The 18,196-nt window shown below is 37.5% G+C and overlaps 1 protein-coding gene across 1 annotated transcript; it reads right to left on the bottom strand.

Moving 5' to 3' along the window:
* Positions 1 to 2,470: 2,470 nt before the first annotated feature.
* On the bottom strand, positions 2,471 to 5,961 carry LOC124795083 (enhancer of polycomb homolog 1). The gene has a single exon (XM_047258902.1). It carries the CDS (start codon positions 5,792 to 5,794, stop codon positions 3,956 to 3,958), a length of 1,839 nt encoding a protein of 612 aa, XP_047114858.1. The 5' UTR covers positions 5,795 to 5,961; the 3' UTR covers positions 2,471 to 3,955.
* Positions 5,962 to 18,196: the final 12,235 nt, after the last annotated feature.

Here is an 18,196-nt window from a genome sequence, read left to right as displayed (position 1 = left end):
TGCACCATCACAAATGAAGAACTGGTTGTTTTTAAAAAATTAACAGTGGCCATAGCCCTTTTCTAACATTGAAAAATAAGTATTTTAGTTACAGAAGACACATGAATCAGTGTTTAGGTTCTTTCAAAACAATGAGTGGTTCAAGGTGATACAATTCTGCACAGTACTTAATTCCTGTAATGGCTGATGCCACCATTCAATCAGCAGTATGGGACAAATCTGCAGCATTAATGTCCTATGCTGAATTATACTGTTTTCTAACAATTAGCACCTGGCAGTTATCTCACTAGAGTAACTAGTGAAAAAGAAACAGACATTTGTACTTCATAGGTAAATATTAATCTAAATTTAGTCATCTGATAGGTAGTGCAAACACCAAGAATGACAAGAACTTGCAAAGATAAGATTAGAACAGGAGAGAGACAGTGTTGCTTTGGAGCAGCAGCATGAGTAGAACAGTAGATATACATTGTTGTTGGATGAAGTAACACGGGCTGCAACACCCTTCTTTGAAGTAGTGGCTTTTCTGTTAATTTGACTATGTTAAGCTTATATTGAGTAATCACAAATAATTTATAACAGTTTAACAATAGCTAATTACCCATCACCTGCTTTACTATGCTATGTATACCTCGACAGGAACAGCAGAAAGTGGGCATGGCAGCTTAAAAATGTAGGCCACTTGATCAAATAACATGAAAGCAAAACGTAGGCCATTTGATTGAACAACATGAAAGCAAAGAGTGGTAGTGAGAGGAGACAAAGAGGCAAAATAACAAGGGAGTAGTTGGGTTTACATAGTAGAACTGCTGGCAGATAGCACTGCAATTTGTTATTAAACTTAATGACTATGACCTGCATCCCACAGGTCTTACATTAGGAAGAATGATTCACCATGGATCTTGGGCCTGGAGGAATCATTCAAATTACTTTGACAGATGTGCTGGCAAATATACTTGCTATGTGGTAAGATAAGAAAATCTGCAATGACACCTCCAACCTGTTGGTACTACAAAAGAGGTAGTGAGGAAGATACTGAAACAAATTAGTAAATAACATTTATGCATCCTTACAGCACTAGGTAATACTATGTCTTCGATATAATGAAGAACACAGTATTAATGGATGCACGAATATGCTTTTGAACAATAGGAATGACATATCAACCACTAGATGATAAAAGAAATCTTTTATGGGTCAGGTAGCATTATACAAGGTAATAACTGATAGTGCTACAGTTCAAACTGTACATGTGCATGTTGTATCTCAAAAGTATATAATCACCTATAAAAAAAAACCTCAAACCAGTTAGTGTACTTCCTTACACACTCATTTAGATGCTACACTCTCTACAGCATCTCAGATTTCTGCTATAGTACAAATTAATTGTCAGTTTAACAAGCTGCCGCCTTTTCCTCCTAGTCCAGAAACTTTCTTCTTATGCATCAGTGTACACTGCAACACTCTCCTACTCCAACATTTCTGAACTTAGTGTCCTAAAAACCATAATATTTTCATCTGCTGTCACAACTCTTTCTTCTGTGCTCACACTCTACTGTAGAGCATTCAGTTCCTAATTGCTACTTCTTTTTGTTATGTCCATTATGCCTTGATTACAAAGACAAAGTGATTTACATCGAAGAAAAGAAGAAAGATTAGGCTTTAATGTCCCATTCACAACATGGTCATTAGAGGCAAGGCACAAGTTTGGTTTGAGGAAAGACAATGGGCCCTCCTCTTCAAAGAAACCACCATGACATGCACACACGCGCATTCGCGCGCGCGCGCGCGCACGCACACGCACACACACACACACACACACACACACACACACACACACACAAAACCTTCCATTTGTTAATGGCTCTCTTAGTACAGTGTAAGCATCAAAGGGGGCAAAGTAATTGTTTTGTTGCTGCCCATGGGCACAGTAAACCTGGGGCAGCAGCAGGTCAACACTAGATACAATCACCTCTTCACAGTTAACACATTTTACTGAGTAGGAAGAGCGACTTCACTTTTGTGTGCACACAGAAACAAAGTAAACAGTAGAAACTAACAATAATGATGAGTTACGTGTCATCCTCTATGCCTGACTAGTATCTGGTACCCGAGACATGTCAACATGACAATGCGGGAAAGAACAGAAAGTGTATGTATGCTCCTTCTCTGGTAATTGCCCAGTAAGGAGCAAGCTATCAATCATTTTGATATTCTACTCTGAGCATATGCACAGTATTCTCCTTCTAATCTGTGAAATCTCATGAACAAGTATTTTTGCTTCCAGGACTACAAACACTTCATAAATGGCACAACATATCAACTTTTCCCGAGTATGAGTTTATATTCATTATCATCTAGAGCAGTGCAAGGAAAAGTTGATTGTATACCTTTGAACCATTCTCTCTTTTAATAATAAATATCAGATTTTTAACAAATAAATAGTTATCCTTATTGGCAATAAATGTCATGCTTTCCACACTGAAGCACTTCGCTTGATAAAACATTACCCTGCACCAACAAAACAAATGTATCCATATTCAGAGATTAGTTGTTAATAAAACAATGAAACCATACATTTGAAACTCTGAGACTTTAATTCACAGTTCTTGCCAGATTGCACTACTACTATGTAACAGCAATGCAATGCAATTAGAAGTCAAAGATCTACTAATAACAAATGTCATCTTTCTGTACTGCAATAATCTGCCAAGATGTTATAACTTAGAATGCTCTGAAAACCCAAAATAATAATTATTTCAGGACCATTAAATGACAGATGAAGTAGTACTGCGCACCTTTAGTACATATTATACAAGTAACATTGCACTGTTAAATTTATTTTGAAGTTTCCTTAGGCACACTTTTAAAAATCATAAGCTTTCCAGTTAATACTGAATTCAGTTTTGTGTGACAAACAGAAACATTCATAATGATTGATCCCACAGTGTAAAGTAAAGTAAAATATGGGGCATAATGTAGAGAGCAATACTTTTATATATTGACTAGATATGAAGACTTCAGCATGCATTAGTATTTTCAACAGTTGATTGCTTGTCATCAAATGATGTTCAAGAACGGAACAAATGATGTTCAAGAATGGAACTGTTGTTTTGATGTTACAAATACACAGTATGCACAAATTCCTCAACTGCATTTACCAATTACAGTATTTGTCCAGATCATAAGAACATGACTACTTAGTTTCTGAAGCCATCATTCATCCTATTTTTATCTGCTGTCATTATTTCCTAGCTCAAATGTCACCGAACAATGTGTTATTTATTACAGTTGTATTCTGGCACCTGCTCTAAGTCAACAATGTTTAATGAAAGTCAGAAGTAATGCATTTCATATTTCTCCCACTGCAAAAATATATTTCCCTCAAAAGCCAAAATAATCATAAAAATTGTGGCGCAGAAGTATAAAGCTTTCACATTAATCACAGAGATTAAATACATCATTGCACATAACAATTAATTTTCACCTGTAATCTGAAATTGCTTTCTACAAAATAAACGATAAAATTTAGTAAGTGTTGTGTAACTATAACTTAAAATTGCCTTGTTTTACTGAATCACTAAAAACGTTCATTATCAAATTAAGAATTATAATAAGGAACTTTCTCTTCAGCATGAGCCATATTTTTGAGCAAGGGGAAAAATCCTACTCTTTGACAAGAGCCTTTACAAAGATGGAGTTGTTTTTCATGCTTCCTTGAACAGCTGCTCTGCAGCAAACCAATGTCAAGTTCAAATACAGCACATATTTTTTACTCAACTTATCACAATCTTGCATTCATGCTTCCAAGATTTTGAAACACCAACATAACAATTTTGTAACTTTATTCCTGAATATTTTTAAATAAATGTTTTCATAAAATCATGGGAGCCATGGGGATGTGCAACAATGTAGTAAGGACCTGTAAGGGGAAAATTATAACCACTAAAAATTTTTAGTGCTCAGTTTCAGCCTTTACAGCAACATCTTGCATTGGGAGAGCAGAACTAGAATATGATTCAGCCGACGGCAGCACCGCTACAGGAGCAGTTAATGCACTAGCAACACTCGGTCTTGAATCTACACTGAAATATGAACAGCCTATTCTGTCAACAAGTCTGTCTTCATAGGACACCTTTCCACCATTTATAATCACTTGTAACGGGTCAGTTTGACCACTAATACTTTTATTTTCACATTCGTCCTCCGTGAAAGCCTCTTGTTCACTATACGCTACATCAGAAAATGCTGATGCATCGAAGTCACCATCTGAATTTTTCTGCAACAGGGTCACAAACACTGTATCACTGTCACTATCATTCACTGGTCGAGGGAGCCATTCCTCTTCATCGCTACTAACTTCGGAATCAGTCTTAAAATTTAACACAGACAATGGTTTCACCTTATAACTTGAATAATTGTTAGGAAGTAGCCCCACTGAATCGTCATCATGGAGAGATAAAACATCCCCTCGGTCAAATATAATCCTCCCTCCTCTTCCTACTCTGCACCGAATTTTACTAATACCTGCAGCATTCGATACAACTGTCGAATCTTTACTCGTGCTGTTGCGGCTGTTGAAGGTACCACACAATGAAGCATGGTAATAACAGTTTTCCTTCCTACGGAAAGCAAAAGGGCCTTCACAGAGATCTTGTTCTTCGTCTGAAACAGCTGATTCTGTTAAAGCCATAGTCCTTGTTGTTGTACTATCAATTTCATCACCTGAAGTGCCAATATCCTGCAGTTTTGATGAGGAACCATAATGAAGATAATCACCACCAATCGAAAGCCCTGCACCTGATGAGCTTCCCATTTTATGTTTCCTTTTCTTGTAATGTCGCTTGACTTTAAGAGATGCATCACTTCCAATCATCTTTCCTTTACGACTATCATGTGCACTTAAACCAAACTGATTCGAAAAAGGAGATGTAAACTTAGGCTGTGCCTGTTTCATTGCCGAAACTTCCTCCAACAATTGGCCAGAAAAGTCACTAGCTTCGTAGCGCTTTTTAAATATCTCGAAAGTAAGACGAATGCCCTCCTTCTTAGTTTTCTCGCGGCGTTTAACAAGCTCAAGCAAAGAGACAGCTCTGCTAAGATCTCTTTTCAGTTTGAGCATTTTCTTATAAGACGTCTCACCGTTTTTCCTATTTTTCCTTGTCTGTATCTTTTCGGTTCTTCTTCTAAATGCTACATAGGGATTGTTTGGAAGAGAACCTAACCTGTGTTCTGTTTTTACGTTTGGTATTAGCGGCTGCTGCAATTTCAACCGTTTGTTTAACCAATAATCGTAAACAGCAATAGCTAAATCTTCGTCTTCTTTTAGCAATCGTTTGGCCTCAGCAGCCGACAGAACAGTTCGCCCGCAAGCCTTCTCCAATTTATCCATCATTTCTTCAAATTTTACTGGTGTTAGATCCAATTTCGAGGTGCGTTTAAGCCATATCTCGTCATCTGAGTCCATATCATACTCTATGACATCCTGCTCCATTGCAATAGGCTGCATCCTAATAAGCTGCCTTGGCATTTCGAAGTTAGCTGGGTACAGTTCATTGTATACTTCTTCGTCTCCAATGTCATGCACCTCAGGAGTTGGAATAATAAGCCCACTGCATATTGCTCTTTGTAGATGATGCTCTCTTTCTTCTTCTTTTTCCATACCGCTAGGCATTTGAGGTACAGCTCTGTTAATTGCAGTATAATCGGGCAAATCAGGCAGTTCTTCTGCCAAATATATTGGCATTGGCTTTGTTGCATCAAGCGCTCGTGCTCGAAATGATAATTTAACCATGTTTGTATAATACTGAATATCTTCGTTACCGAAAAGAAACTGTGTCCCCAACGTGACAGCAACACCAAATCACTAAAAGAATTCTGCTTCATTCAGTGCACTGCAAAATTATACAAACATAAACAAACATCGACAAAACTGTAAACATAGAAACAACTGTGCACAGAAAACGCTTCTGCAAAGATTCTACATACACCGAAAGAAAACTACACATCAAAGATCTTCCTTCACAGTCATGTCAGCAAAGCTAAGAGCATAGACCATTCTATGATCTATGGGTAGGAGAATGCGGAGAACGATAAAAGGAGTAGAGACTTTCGTATGTCTTCCAAAAATTTTTGTCATCACCGCTCTTTATGCTGTTTATAAGTTATAGTTGACAATATATATTAAATATTGTACGGTTCTGTATAACATGCGTCAGAACAAACGATAGCAAACCAAATATAGCAGAGAGGATCTCAACCGGTCTGTTTCAATAGTAATAACAGTACTAGCGTAATTCATTCTTGGATCACTTTTACAAGGGTGTTAGACATACCTCGGAACTACAGATAAAGCACAAGAAAAGTAACATAAATGAGATATATTCGGTCGTGACCTTAGAATGTGAATAAGCTCTGCATAGGTCCCTTGAACAAAAAACCATGCCCAGCCGTTAGAAGAAAGCTGTGTCACATATGTCAAAATCAGGGAAACAAAGAAAAACTTAAATTAGGACTGTCAGGTGGACATTGTAGAATCCATTTGCAACAAAATGAGGTTGCAAACTGGTCTTTTATTTGGGAGAATGGACTCTCCCAAATAAATCACAAGTTTGCAACCTCATTTGGTTTATCCCAAGTATACAATAGTATCATTTAATAATGTAAATTTTTTAAAAACCCAATTTGTTCATTTGTTGTACACACTAAACAGACATCATTTCATAAAGTAATACTACACAATCTGACATCAGGGCTGCTACGACAATCCTTCACTTCCATTTTGTGAATTGCAATAAACAGACATGTCAGTTTGGAGGATTTCTATATGGAAACTGGCATTAGCCAGTTTTGTAGTAATAATCATTGGAAATACAAAGGGCAACTAAAACACATAGGAAGATTTACATGCTCAATAACCTAGGTAATGATGCAGTGATGTCAAACCTAATGGTAGAACACAAAGTGTACAGCTCTGGGAGGGAGCATGTGATGTGGCTCATATTAAAAATAAAATAAAATTTAAAAAAATTGACCAAGCGCTGGATAGATATATACCTAGCCGAACAGTTGGTAATTGGGCGAATCCTCCATGGTATGTGGCCTCTGTAAAGAAATAGCACAAAAGATGTAAAGCCAAGGATAGGGCTATAGATAAAACTTGACCATGTTTACTTTCTGATTTTTTTTTCTGGAATTCTTATTTTTGGTTTCCAATCTGTCATTTATTTAAATAAAATTTTAGTAGTATAAATGGTTTGTATATTTCAGTTTAGCGATAAGTCACCTGTTCTTAAAAAAAGATTAACTGTTCCAATAAGAGAAACTTGTAAAAATTTTACATTAGTTGGTTTTTATACAACTTTTTAACTCCAAATATTACTTCAAAAAGTAATCAACCTTATCACGATGGAGAAACGATAGAAATTAAGAAAAATTTATTCATTCGAGAAAGCCAAGTATTCGCATTAAAGCTGATGAAATTTTAAATAGAGTTACTATTGAGAGTGATCTTAAGTTGTATATGGATATCAAAGAAGGTATATTGCAAGTGTGCTAGGATTTAATAATCAAATTATTGAAACTAATAAAAAGAATGTTTGAAACAATGTTCCTAAAATTATACTGTTCGAATTAATTAATAAAAATTTAATCTAGCTGATGGAATGTTTGTAAAGCATTAGTATCATGTTCATCAAGAAACTAATATTATTGTTTCACTCAAGCCTAAGGCAGAATTTGGAAGACCAACAACTTATAAACCATATTATCCTGCAGCTATTCCTATTTTTTATCCTATTCAAAATTTTAGAAATTACTGTAAACCATGAAAATAAGAACCTAATTGACTTTGGGTAACAGCTGCTTTAAAAATGTCTTCATAAATTTTATCCTTAATAATACATGAACCAAATCGAGAGTTATCGGCTTTACTCATTCCCTGTGAATGAGAAAACAAAAAATAATGTAAATGCAGCCAACAAGGATACAAAGATTGAAATTAATATTGGCTATGGATGGCTTCATACAAATCATACATGAACTTTAGAACTGTTATAGCTAATTTTGATGGATCAGAATCAGACTATCCAACATGTGATAAAAAATTCAATAAAAAATTAATCGATAATAATATGGAAATACTGTTTGATTTTGTGACCATAAAGAAAGGAAATAATATGTTATCTAGAATCGAACATCTTTTTATTTCATCAACAGCTATGTTATATTTGACTTCATCTTTTACTGATAAAATCAGCTTGGAAGAATATATTCTTAATAATGGAGAAATAATGAATAAGAAAAACGAGGTACTTTATCCACTTGGTTTCTTTGGTGGATTATTTAAAGATTATAAATAAATTATGTGGGAAGGAGATTTAACAATAATTTTTAAAAGGTCTTCTTTTTCTGGAGATGCAGTTCTTAGATAGCCTGATTATAATGATGCTGAAGTTGAAATTAAAGATACACTTCATAAAGAAGGAGAAATTGTAATGGAGTCGATGGAAATTCATGTCCCAATTGTTAAATATGAACCAAATTACATGTTAGAACAACGAGAAAATATTCTGAAAAATCCAAAAATTTCTATATCTTTTTATAAACCTCAAACTGTAATAGTTGCAGGATTGAGTTGTAAGAGAAATTTTGAACTTGTTACATTATAACTCTGCAGAAATTGATACGCCATATTTCGCATTTGTTACATGACAGATAAAGTGTAAAAATAATCAGTTACTTGACTCTTCATTACTCGATCATGTTAATCTAGAGAATATATACTTGAAAAACGGAAGAAACGAAATTTTCCCTCAGGAGATGTGGAATATTAATCCTCCACATAATTTTCTCAGAATATACGATGCATTTATCAATTTCAAACGAGTTACACTACTCAAATCAGACACTGCCATAACTCTATAATTTCGTAATGTACTATCCTATCTATGTGATTAACACGACTCATAGAAAAAATATTGTTGCAAGTCAGAAGACAACTACGAAACTTTGCGAAACTTTTAATGGAAAAATTCCTTCAGATACCTCAGCATATGTAACAATATAAGGTAAGAAAAATTTATCTTACAATGCACAGCACTGAATACTTACTGAAAATTTTCAATTATACAAATGAATAAAAACTAGAAAAAGTTATGGAACTGTTAACTTCAATTTTAGATTTTTTAGAAGCATTTTCCGAAAGATAGACGACATAAAAACTGAAAAAATTTAGTATGTCAATGAGAATACGATATTTCAGATAGCTCTTGTTTTGTATATTACATTACCATATTGAATTTTCAAAATCGGTTAATATTTTGTGTGAGATCGATGGTTTTCCCCACTCATCCAGGCAAACAATATAGCTTGCGCAACTGTTTCGTCAGTGCTAGCATCAGAGGAAATGAGATAATGTCGCCTGCTGGCTTTTTCTCCATTCTATCTACACCATTCATTAAGCAGTCTATAACTTCATTCAGAGAAGTTGCTGAAGCAGTCGCCACTTACAACAGTATGGAATATCCTTCGTTTTTAACATTTAACATTCTTTTTAAATCTTATTTTGAGTGTTGTGAATGAACATTACACGTTATTTACGTTTCACCACTTCAAATAAAATACGAAAATGTGAAGAAAATAATTTAGTTACACCCAAAATAAAATGGTGAAAACAGCATTGTTAGAAAGGACTCTGTCATTCATATTCCAACTACATATACAAATTGCAGTCGAATACATTTACTCCTAAAGTGCCCCAGGCCAGGAGTGGGCTGTCCACCCAAGGAATGGGGATCATCAATCATCAAGTCACTGCTGTTCGAGTTGTGCCTCCTCAACTGAAGATGGCGAGACCAGATACAAGAAGGATAGCTACTTAGACTTCGAGATGGACTTCGTAAAAACCCAGAGGGTAAAATGAAATGAAGAGAGTTACATCTAGGAAAAGCTCTCTGGGTTTCCTTCATAACGTGTCGAAGGTTTTTGGCCTTTTTGAGAACGAATTTTTTATTTAAACTAATTCTACTGCCCAGTTAAATAATAAAGTATGCTGAACTGGAGAGCCAGTAAAATTTTAATATGAATTAGTCTTTGTGAGAATGAATTAATTATTTTTCTTATGTGCATCTTTTACAAAAAGAACATTAAATTTATTTTTCTATGTTCACCTTTAGAACAAAGAAATTGTTTTATAATAAGTGAATCTGATAAGAAAAAATATTCATTTTTATTAATTTTCTACGTAATTTATTATGAAATATACGTTTCTTAATGGAACTACACAAGTTTGACCTGAAAAAATGGACTATAGTAGCTAGAAAGTGTAGGTTCTAAGTAACCTACACTTTCTAGTTACTAATGTAAGTGGAATGTAACCTGGACCAGAAGACTTGCCACAGCCATTGTCAGTTTGCTGTTTACACAGACATATGGTTATAAGACTGCCCACTAACTGTGCTAGGTAGCCATATCTGAAGGCTGCACTGTTGCAAACTGTAACTGCATTTCAAGAGGTTTTCCGGTTCATACAAGGTCTGTTCAAAAACTTCCAGAGCTTTCTCCACAAAATTTTTCTACGCTTGCCTTTCACTTATTGTGCATGGTCTCCTTCGAAATACTCTCCTCCAAAATTGATACACCACTCCCAACATCGTTTCCACTTCTGATAGCAGTCTTGGTACGCCTCTTACTGGGTTGCATGAAGCGCCGCCTGTGAATTTTCTATTATCTCGTCTATCGTTGCAAATCTTCATCCTGTCAGCGAGGTTTTCAACTAAGGAAATAAAAAGAAGTCCACAGGGGCCAGGTGTGAATAGTATGGAGGCTGAGGCAGCACAATGATTTCGTTTTTTGTGCAATAGAAGCCACGCACCATCAAGAATGAATGTGCGGGTGCGTTATCGTGATGCAAGATCCGTGATTTATCTCGCCACATTTATGTCCGTTTCCTCCTCACATTTTCTTGCAGGCATCAAACATGACTCGATAGTAGCATCGGGTAACAGTTTGTCCCTGTGGTACGAATTCATTGTGAGTTAATTCTTCAAAGTCACAGAAAACTATCAGCATAGTTTTGACATTAGACCTGAACTGACGATCTTTTTTTGGTATTGGAGAATCTTTCGCGACCCTAGGTGGAGACTGAACATTGGTCTCGACATCATAACCGTAGACACAGGTTTCATCACCAGTTATGATTCTCTTAAGGAACATTTCGTTCTCATTTGCGTGATCGAAAAGCTCTTCACAGATAACGAGGCAAAGGTCTTTCTGCTCTCGACTCATGAGCTGTTGGACTAACTTGGAGGCAACACAATGCATTCCAAGATGCTGTGTCATGATTTCGTGACATGATTCAATTGAAATGTTACATTCCTGTGCAATGTCTCGGTCAGTCAGTCTTCGATTGGCATGCACACTGTCGTTGACTTTCATGCCATCAGCATCAACCATAGACGTCGAAGGGCGTCCTGAATGAGGGTTATCTTTAACTTCCATCCAACCATTTCTAAACCTGGTGAAACATTCGTAACATTGAGTATGTCTGAAGCACTCATCACCACAGGCTTCCTGCATCATTTGGTGTGTCTGTATAAAGTTTTCTTGAATTTCACGCAAAATTTAATTCAGACGCATTGTTCCTCTAACTCTGCCATCTCGAAATTCGCAAACTGTGCAACACAGCACTGAAAAATAGCCAACAGACATAAAACAATGAAACTTCCTGCAGCTACACATTAAATTCAGGCGTGTGCAGGGATGCCAAGCGCATTTCACTGCAACACATCATTGGCACGAAATTACGAATTTTACGGAATTTTTTGAACAGACCTCTTATTAATGTCCAACTATATATACAGTTAATGTGGCTCGCTTATCACTAAATTCGAGCGAGAGCACACTGCTTCAAGATGCGTGCTTGGTATCTGGCATCTCCCGTGCATGTGATGTGGTGCTGTAAGGGAGGGTCCATGCTTTAAGATGTGGTACTGACACATACATGGATGGCTATTATTCAAGTACTCCAAAACCCCAGGATAAAAATTAACTTACCATTTGGCTGCTTAACGGCATTCGTAGCTAGTACAGCACTGCTAGATCACACTGCTAGTGGGTATTGCTTTACTGGTTGAGGATGTGGTGGATGGGATGTGTTCATTCTTTACAGCGCTTGCAGACATCATTAAATTAACAATATTCCTGTTAATCGGACACTACTATGTTACTGACATAGTGGTTTACACATTTGGGGATCTGTAGCTGTCTTAGCGGCCCCTTGTTGTTAGAGGGCCCGCACAACCGACAGGCAAGACGGATGCCGACCCCCTTTCAGGAGCGCGCAGACAAACATCGCCAGCAGTCAGAACCAATAACAGAATTTCCAAATAAACATGGAACTATTTCGCCAGACAACATGTGACTGTGTTCCAACAATCGGAATTCATATGACTCAGGTAGCACTCCGCCGACCTGGCTTTATAAGCACACCTAGACCATTAGACCAGCAGTGTTTACCAACCGCTAGGAACAGCTCCAGCCAGTACCTAAGTTGGCCCTAGCATTGTATTCACTTGCTGTAGCATTGTAGTAGCACTTGTATTTTGTAGTGTAGATTTTTGGTCAGTATTTTCTTCCATTGTCTTGTTTCTTATCTGGTTTGCCACCAAAAGAGTTGTGAGGTTTTTTCTGTTTTTTCTTGCATTTAACATTTAGTGTATGCCAAGAAGGGGTTTTTATTTAATTGTAATAAAGTGCACTCAAATTGACTGTTAGTTCTTTCCTACCAACTGCAGGACACTACAGTGGCAATAGTTTACTTACTCTATGGTCTCGATTTTGTGAAGGGCTTACATAAAACACGCTCAGTACTTTGGTTATAGATACGAAAGCCATTACTTATAGTAATATTACCAACGATTTTTAAGTAGTATAACTCTCTTGTCAAACAAACAACTCCCCTAGAGGAGTGGGTGGTCTAACACTTAAATTTTATATTCAGGGTTCTGGCACCACTTAACTGAGGTTAGGAGCGCATTGGCGCTGGTTTCACATGACAAGCTTCAGCAGAAATGCGTCTGTTTAGGGACAGCAAAAAATGTGAGCTATGTAACTGATATGTGTGTTGATCAAATACACGATCACTAACATACATTCGCACAACCTGTATTTAACATAAATGCATTACCTAGTCTTGATATTTGTGGAGTGGATACAGAAAATGCTCATTACTTGGCTATTAATTATAGTAATTAAGATATAAAAGCCATTAATTATGCTAATTTTGAGTACCACTTTTTAGATGGTAACACAGCAATGTCAAAGTATTTTACTTCACCATATGTTTAACTCTGTTTCCCTCTACAGCACCTGTTTATTAAGTAATTCATATAGTTTTGAGCTGTAAATTAATTATGGGCCTCTGAAGCATTTTATGATGTTGAAGTGAGGTCAGCAATGTGCCAGTATACCTTAAGCTATTATTAATACAATGTCATGAGTTACAAACCCATGGTACTGTGCATTTCTACTACCACCAGAAACTAGCAGTTACAGGTAAGTATCATAAACAAACGGTTCAACATGAGATCGTCATTTGTAATAACTATCTGTATGGGTAGCATAAAGGTAGTAAAGTGTAGAAACTATCACTAAGTTTCCTGCCTTTGTCATGTTTCCAGAAGATGGTAGGAAGTGCGTGCAATCGGTGCTGGATGCAAAAGCTGTTAGCAAAAAGTGACATTGCCTACCACGATCGGTAGTTGTTTTTAATTCAGTGTAGTACAAGAATGTTGAAACCTGTATATGGCTTCAAATCAACAGAAAGTTAGCAACTGTCTCTGTGTTTGTACCCTAAAGGAAGAAGGTATACTTTAAGTGATGAGACTTCAATACATGCTCTGATGCAAGGTAGCAGAAGGACTGTTCAGAGTGCTTGTCATCTATGTAAAAAATATAAAACATCTCACTTCCCCTGCATAACGAAAAATACACATCATCTTAAACATTTCATATGTAAAACATTTAGAGAAGAGCAGGAAGCTCTGAAAAAGGGAAGTCATATACGCAAGGTAAACAATACTGCTCTATTATTTCCTAGCTATGGCTTTATTGGTAGTTGTAAATATATACAAATACCATCTTTGGCTTTCCATATAAATGGTTAACGCAAGAAACTTGGTATATGCAACGCTGTTAACTTGCATAAGAGCAGTGGGTGTATGCTTGAGTGGTAGGACATCATGAAATTCCATTGGTGTTACAGATTTCAAGTTTTGAGTGTTCTAGGTGACTTGTGAGTACTGTAAAGCAGATCAGCTGCGTCTTTTTTCATATCTGGCGGAGTGTGCCACTGTGTGCATGTCAGTGGGAAAACACAGCATGGCTGGTGCATGTACAATACCGGATACCACTCATAGCTGGTTTGTGATGCCTCTGTCGTAAGTGTACCGGCTACTTGACTACATCACACAGTGACACATTTGTAGTTATGTGCACATACTCTTCAGTAGCACCCACATCACAATACTAGACTGGCCAGAGCAGGTACAGTATCCTTACACAAACACACATGGTAGCTGTGTTGCATCACATCGATTCTCTGGTGTATAGCAAAAATTTATTATACTTTTTAGTTCCAGTGCCCCTAATAGTGTTAGAGGTAGCCGCCACTTTTTAAGGCTTCTCATACATGACGAGGATGACATATGGGCACGCAAATGTCATTTTTTCAGTGTATCTGCAGTGTGGTAATAAAATATTCAAAAAATGCTAATTAACCAATTAATGTCTACTTGTACATGTAGAGCAAACATCATAGTTATAAATCGAAGTTTAACAAACAAAATAGATCAGCCACATGCTTCAAGAAATGATACTACCTCACATACAACAGTGTCATGATTTTCTCATTAAATAATTAGAGCTATGGACAGGCAGATAACAGTTTACATTTGATACACTGGTTCTTTCCCTTAGAACCTACGAAATAATATTGCTGCTTTAATATAACGCTTGTGTAATAGCACAGGCACTGGTTTACACATGGCAGCAGATAAAATTTTTGTACTGACGACCTGGAGCCTGTAAAAATACTTAGTCAATGCTTTTAGCAATCTTAACTTAGTAGAAATGGATTTATGTAGGGAATGCAAAATGTGAGCAGTCTGATTGAGATACACTAAGACAAAAAGAAACGCTGCATGGTAGAGGAATTATCCAAATGGGGTGGAGATTGGTGGACATTACGCATTTGTACAGACAAACAGATGATTACAATTTAATAAAAATTCGGTTATTTATTCAAGAGAAAGAGCTTCGCAAATTGAGCAAGTCAATAACACATTGGTCCACCTCCAGTTCTTATGCAAGCACGTATTCTGTTTTGCACTGATTGATAAGAGTTGTTGGTTGTCCTCCTGATGGACGTTGTGTCAAATTCTGTCCAACTGGCATATTAGATCTCGAAATCTCTTGCTGGATGGATGGCCTTTCCTATAATGCTCCAAATGTTTCAAACTGGGGAGAGCTCTGGCAAGCTTGCCAGGCAAGGTAGGGGTTGAGAAGCACAAAGAAAAGCAGCATAAACTTTAGTCATGCACAAGCGGTTATTATCTTGCTGAAATGCCTAGAATGGCTCGCTGTGAAGGGCAACAAAACAGGACATAAAATATCGCCAGTGTACCTCTGTACCATAAGGATGCAGCGTATGACAACCAAAGGGATAAAAAAATGGCACCTCTGACCATCACTCCTGGTTATGGCGACAGTCAGGTTGGTATCCCACTGCTGTCCAGTAACCTTGAGACACGTTATCATGGTCCTCAGAGCTCAATTCGAAACAGGACTCATCAGTGAAGACATTTCTACTCCGATCAATGAGATTCTAGGCCCAATGTGTGTCTGGAGACACCCCTGGACAGCAGTGATATAGATATAAGTTTGTGTCCCATGTCGTTAATTCTAGCATTACCTTCGTTGCCTCCCCATACATATATACTACAGATGTCTTAGGACCAAGGAAGTGAAAGGCAGTAGAGTATGAATGAGGTGGGTCATACTTGTCTGTTATCTTCCTCTCTGTATATTCCATCATAGCACAAATATAGTCCCACTTGCACCTAGGATACTGAACTTTAGCACCAATGTGTTGTGCAATTTCCACCTCTACTATCACATCAAAGTTACAGTCAGGCAATGGACCCACATTAACCTGTTTTGAAGCATTTGTTGTCATGTTATAAATGTTAGCGAAAAGCAGTACTTTTGTGGGGCTTGCCTGCGGCTCAGTCAGCTATGGCAGTTCTGGCTGCAACTGTGGCTTTAAATAGTTGAACAACACCAGGTGCTCTATTCAGGAAGACATCCTGCAGAGAATGACTGTTACTATTGCTTTTCCTGCTGTTGCTGTTTTTCAGGCAGGAACATCTGTGTGTCCTCATTTTTAACAATAATAAAACCTAAGTATAGCGAAACATTCACACTCAGTAACAACTGGAGATGGGTGGACAGTATATTTAATGATATTCTTCCTCTTCCCAGCTGATCACTGCTGCTGCTGGCGATGCTTCCTACTGGATGAAGTAGGGACAGCAAATGCTAGTGCACACAAGTGAATTGCAAAAATTAAAATTGCTCGAAGGGTCATGGATTGAGCTTGTATGGCATTGGTGCCAAGGGGCCCATTGGCATCTTTGCAAATGTGTAACACCTTCGGCCACAAGAGAGAGGGGGAGGGGGATACGAGAGGGAATGTATAATGCTGATGTTGATGTCATAAGTACAATTACTGGGTGCTGACATTGGTGTCCCCAGGAATGCTGACATCAGAAATTTGACTCAGAACTCACACTGTCCTCCTACTGCTGATGATTACTAGACATCTCCACTTCTACGTTTTCCTCCCTTGGACATGAGACAAAACACATTTCCGAACCTGTGAAGTAAGTCTGACTGGCTCAGTGTTTCGCTGGAAAACAGTACCTCAAACTTGTTGGGTAGGTGGATGCATGTAGCAACCTGAGTTCTCCCTGATTCCTGTATCCCCTGTACAGGGCACCTAGACCTACTACTGCCACGCCACTCACAGTCAAGTGGACGAGTAATAATAGATCCTGTATTTCCTGCAAAAAACGCAATATCCACAGGAAATGATAGTACTTGATGTTCCTTTGGTACAGTGTCACTGGTACATGTCTCTCAGTAGCTCTTCCTGCACACCCATTCGCAGCACCTTCCAACTGCTTGACAGTAGTCAGCGCGATTTCCATCAATTTATGAACAATAACTGATTCAACCTGTGTGTGCCCACAGCATATTCAGTGGGTCTGCATTGTGCCTGGTGCAACGCATCATATAACAATAAACAAATAACTTTAAACTAAGCTGGCTGATTATCTTTCAGTTTATGGGTCTGATATGCTGTAGGCATTACCAATAGCCTTTTAGAATTGAAGCGACTTACAGCGAAAACGATAGATCTGATGCAACAACAGAAAGATGTGGTACAAATTTTACTGTTTCTCTTAAATGTTTTCAGGTTATTCGACAATGACGTTAATTTACGATGAATGCTGAGCAAATACACTCCTGTTGTAGACCACTGCCCTCTACCATGGCAACGATGCATGTCTGGGCATACGTTCATAGGATCTTTTTCCCTCCATTTGCAGTCGAGTATCCGTTCATTCGGTTTGTCGGTTTTATTAGTGTTCACTCTGCATATATATTTCTGTTAGAGAGCGATGGGTCCTTGACGTTTGTTTCACTATGGATGTATTAATATCGACCGAACTCCTATGGGAACAATAATTTGCGAGTAATGGACAAGGGCCACTGCATCACAGCATGCGATAAATTGGAAATGTGAGTTGGTCAGGGGCAGTGTACGGACGCCGAATCCCATGAGGAGTAGTAAATCCAGATTCGAGTCAACAAATTCCAACTTTTGCCATTGCATCACCACAGTGCCCTGTGTGGCTGGAAGTTACAGATTCCCACCCATCCCTTCCTTCTCTTTACCCATTCTGTATTTCATATTAAGGAAGATTCCAGAAAACGTAAGTTTGCAAGAGCCCAAAAACATCGTAATTACCGAAATTTTTCAAAAATGTATGTTTATTCATTAAAATTCGGTGCGGACGAGTCTTTGAACGTCGATACTAATGCGAAGATTGTATAAAGTTCAAATACTGATTAT

The sequence above is a fragment of the Schistocerca piceifrons genome, chromosome 4, assembly GCF_021461385.2.
Source record: "Schistocerca piceifrons isolate TAMUIC-IGC-003096 chromosome 4, iqSchPice1.1, whole genome shotgun sequence".
NCBI lineage: Eukaryota > Metazoa > Arthropoda > Insecta > Orthoptera > Acrididae > Schistocerca > Schistocerca piceifrons.
Note: the sequence above shows the minus strand (reverse complement) of the source record. Positions and strands in the feature narration are given on the sequence as shown.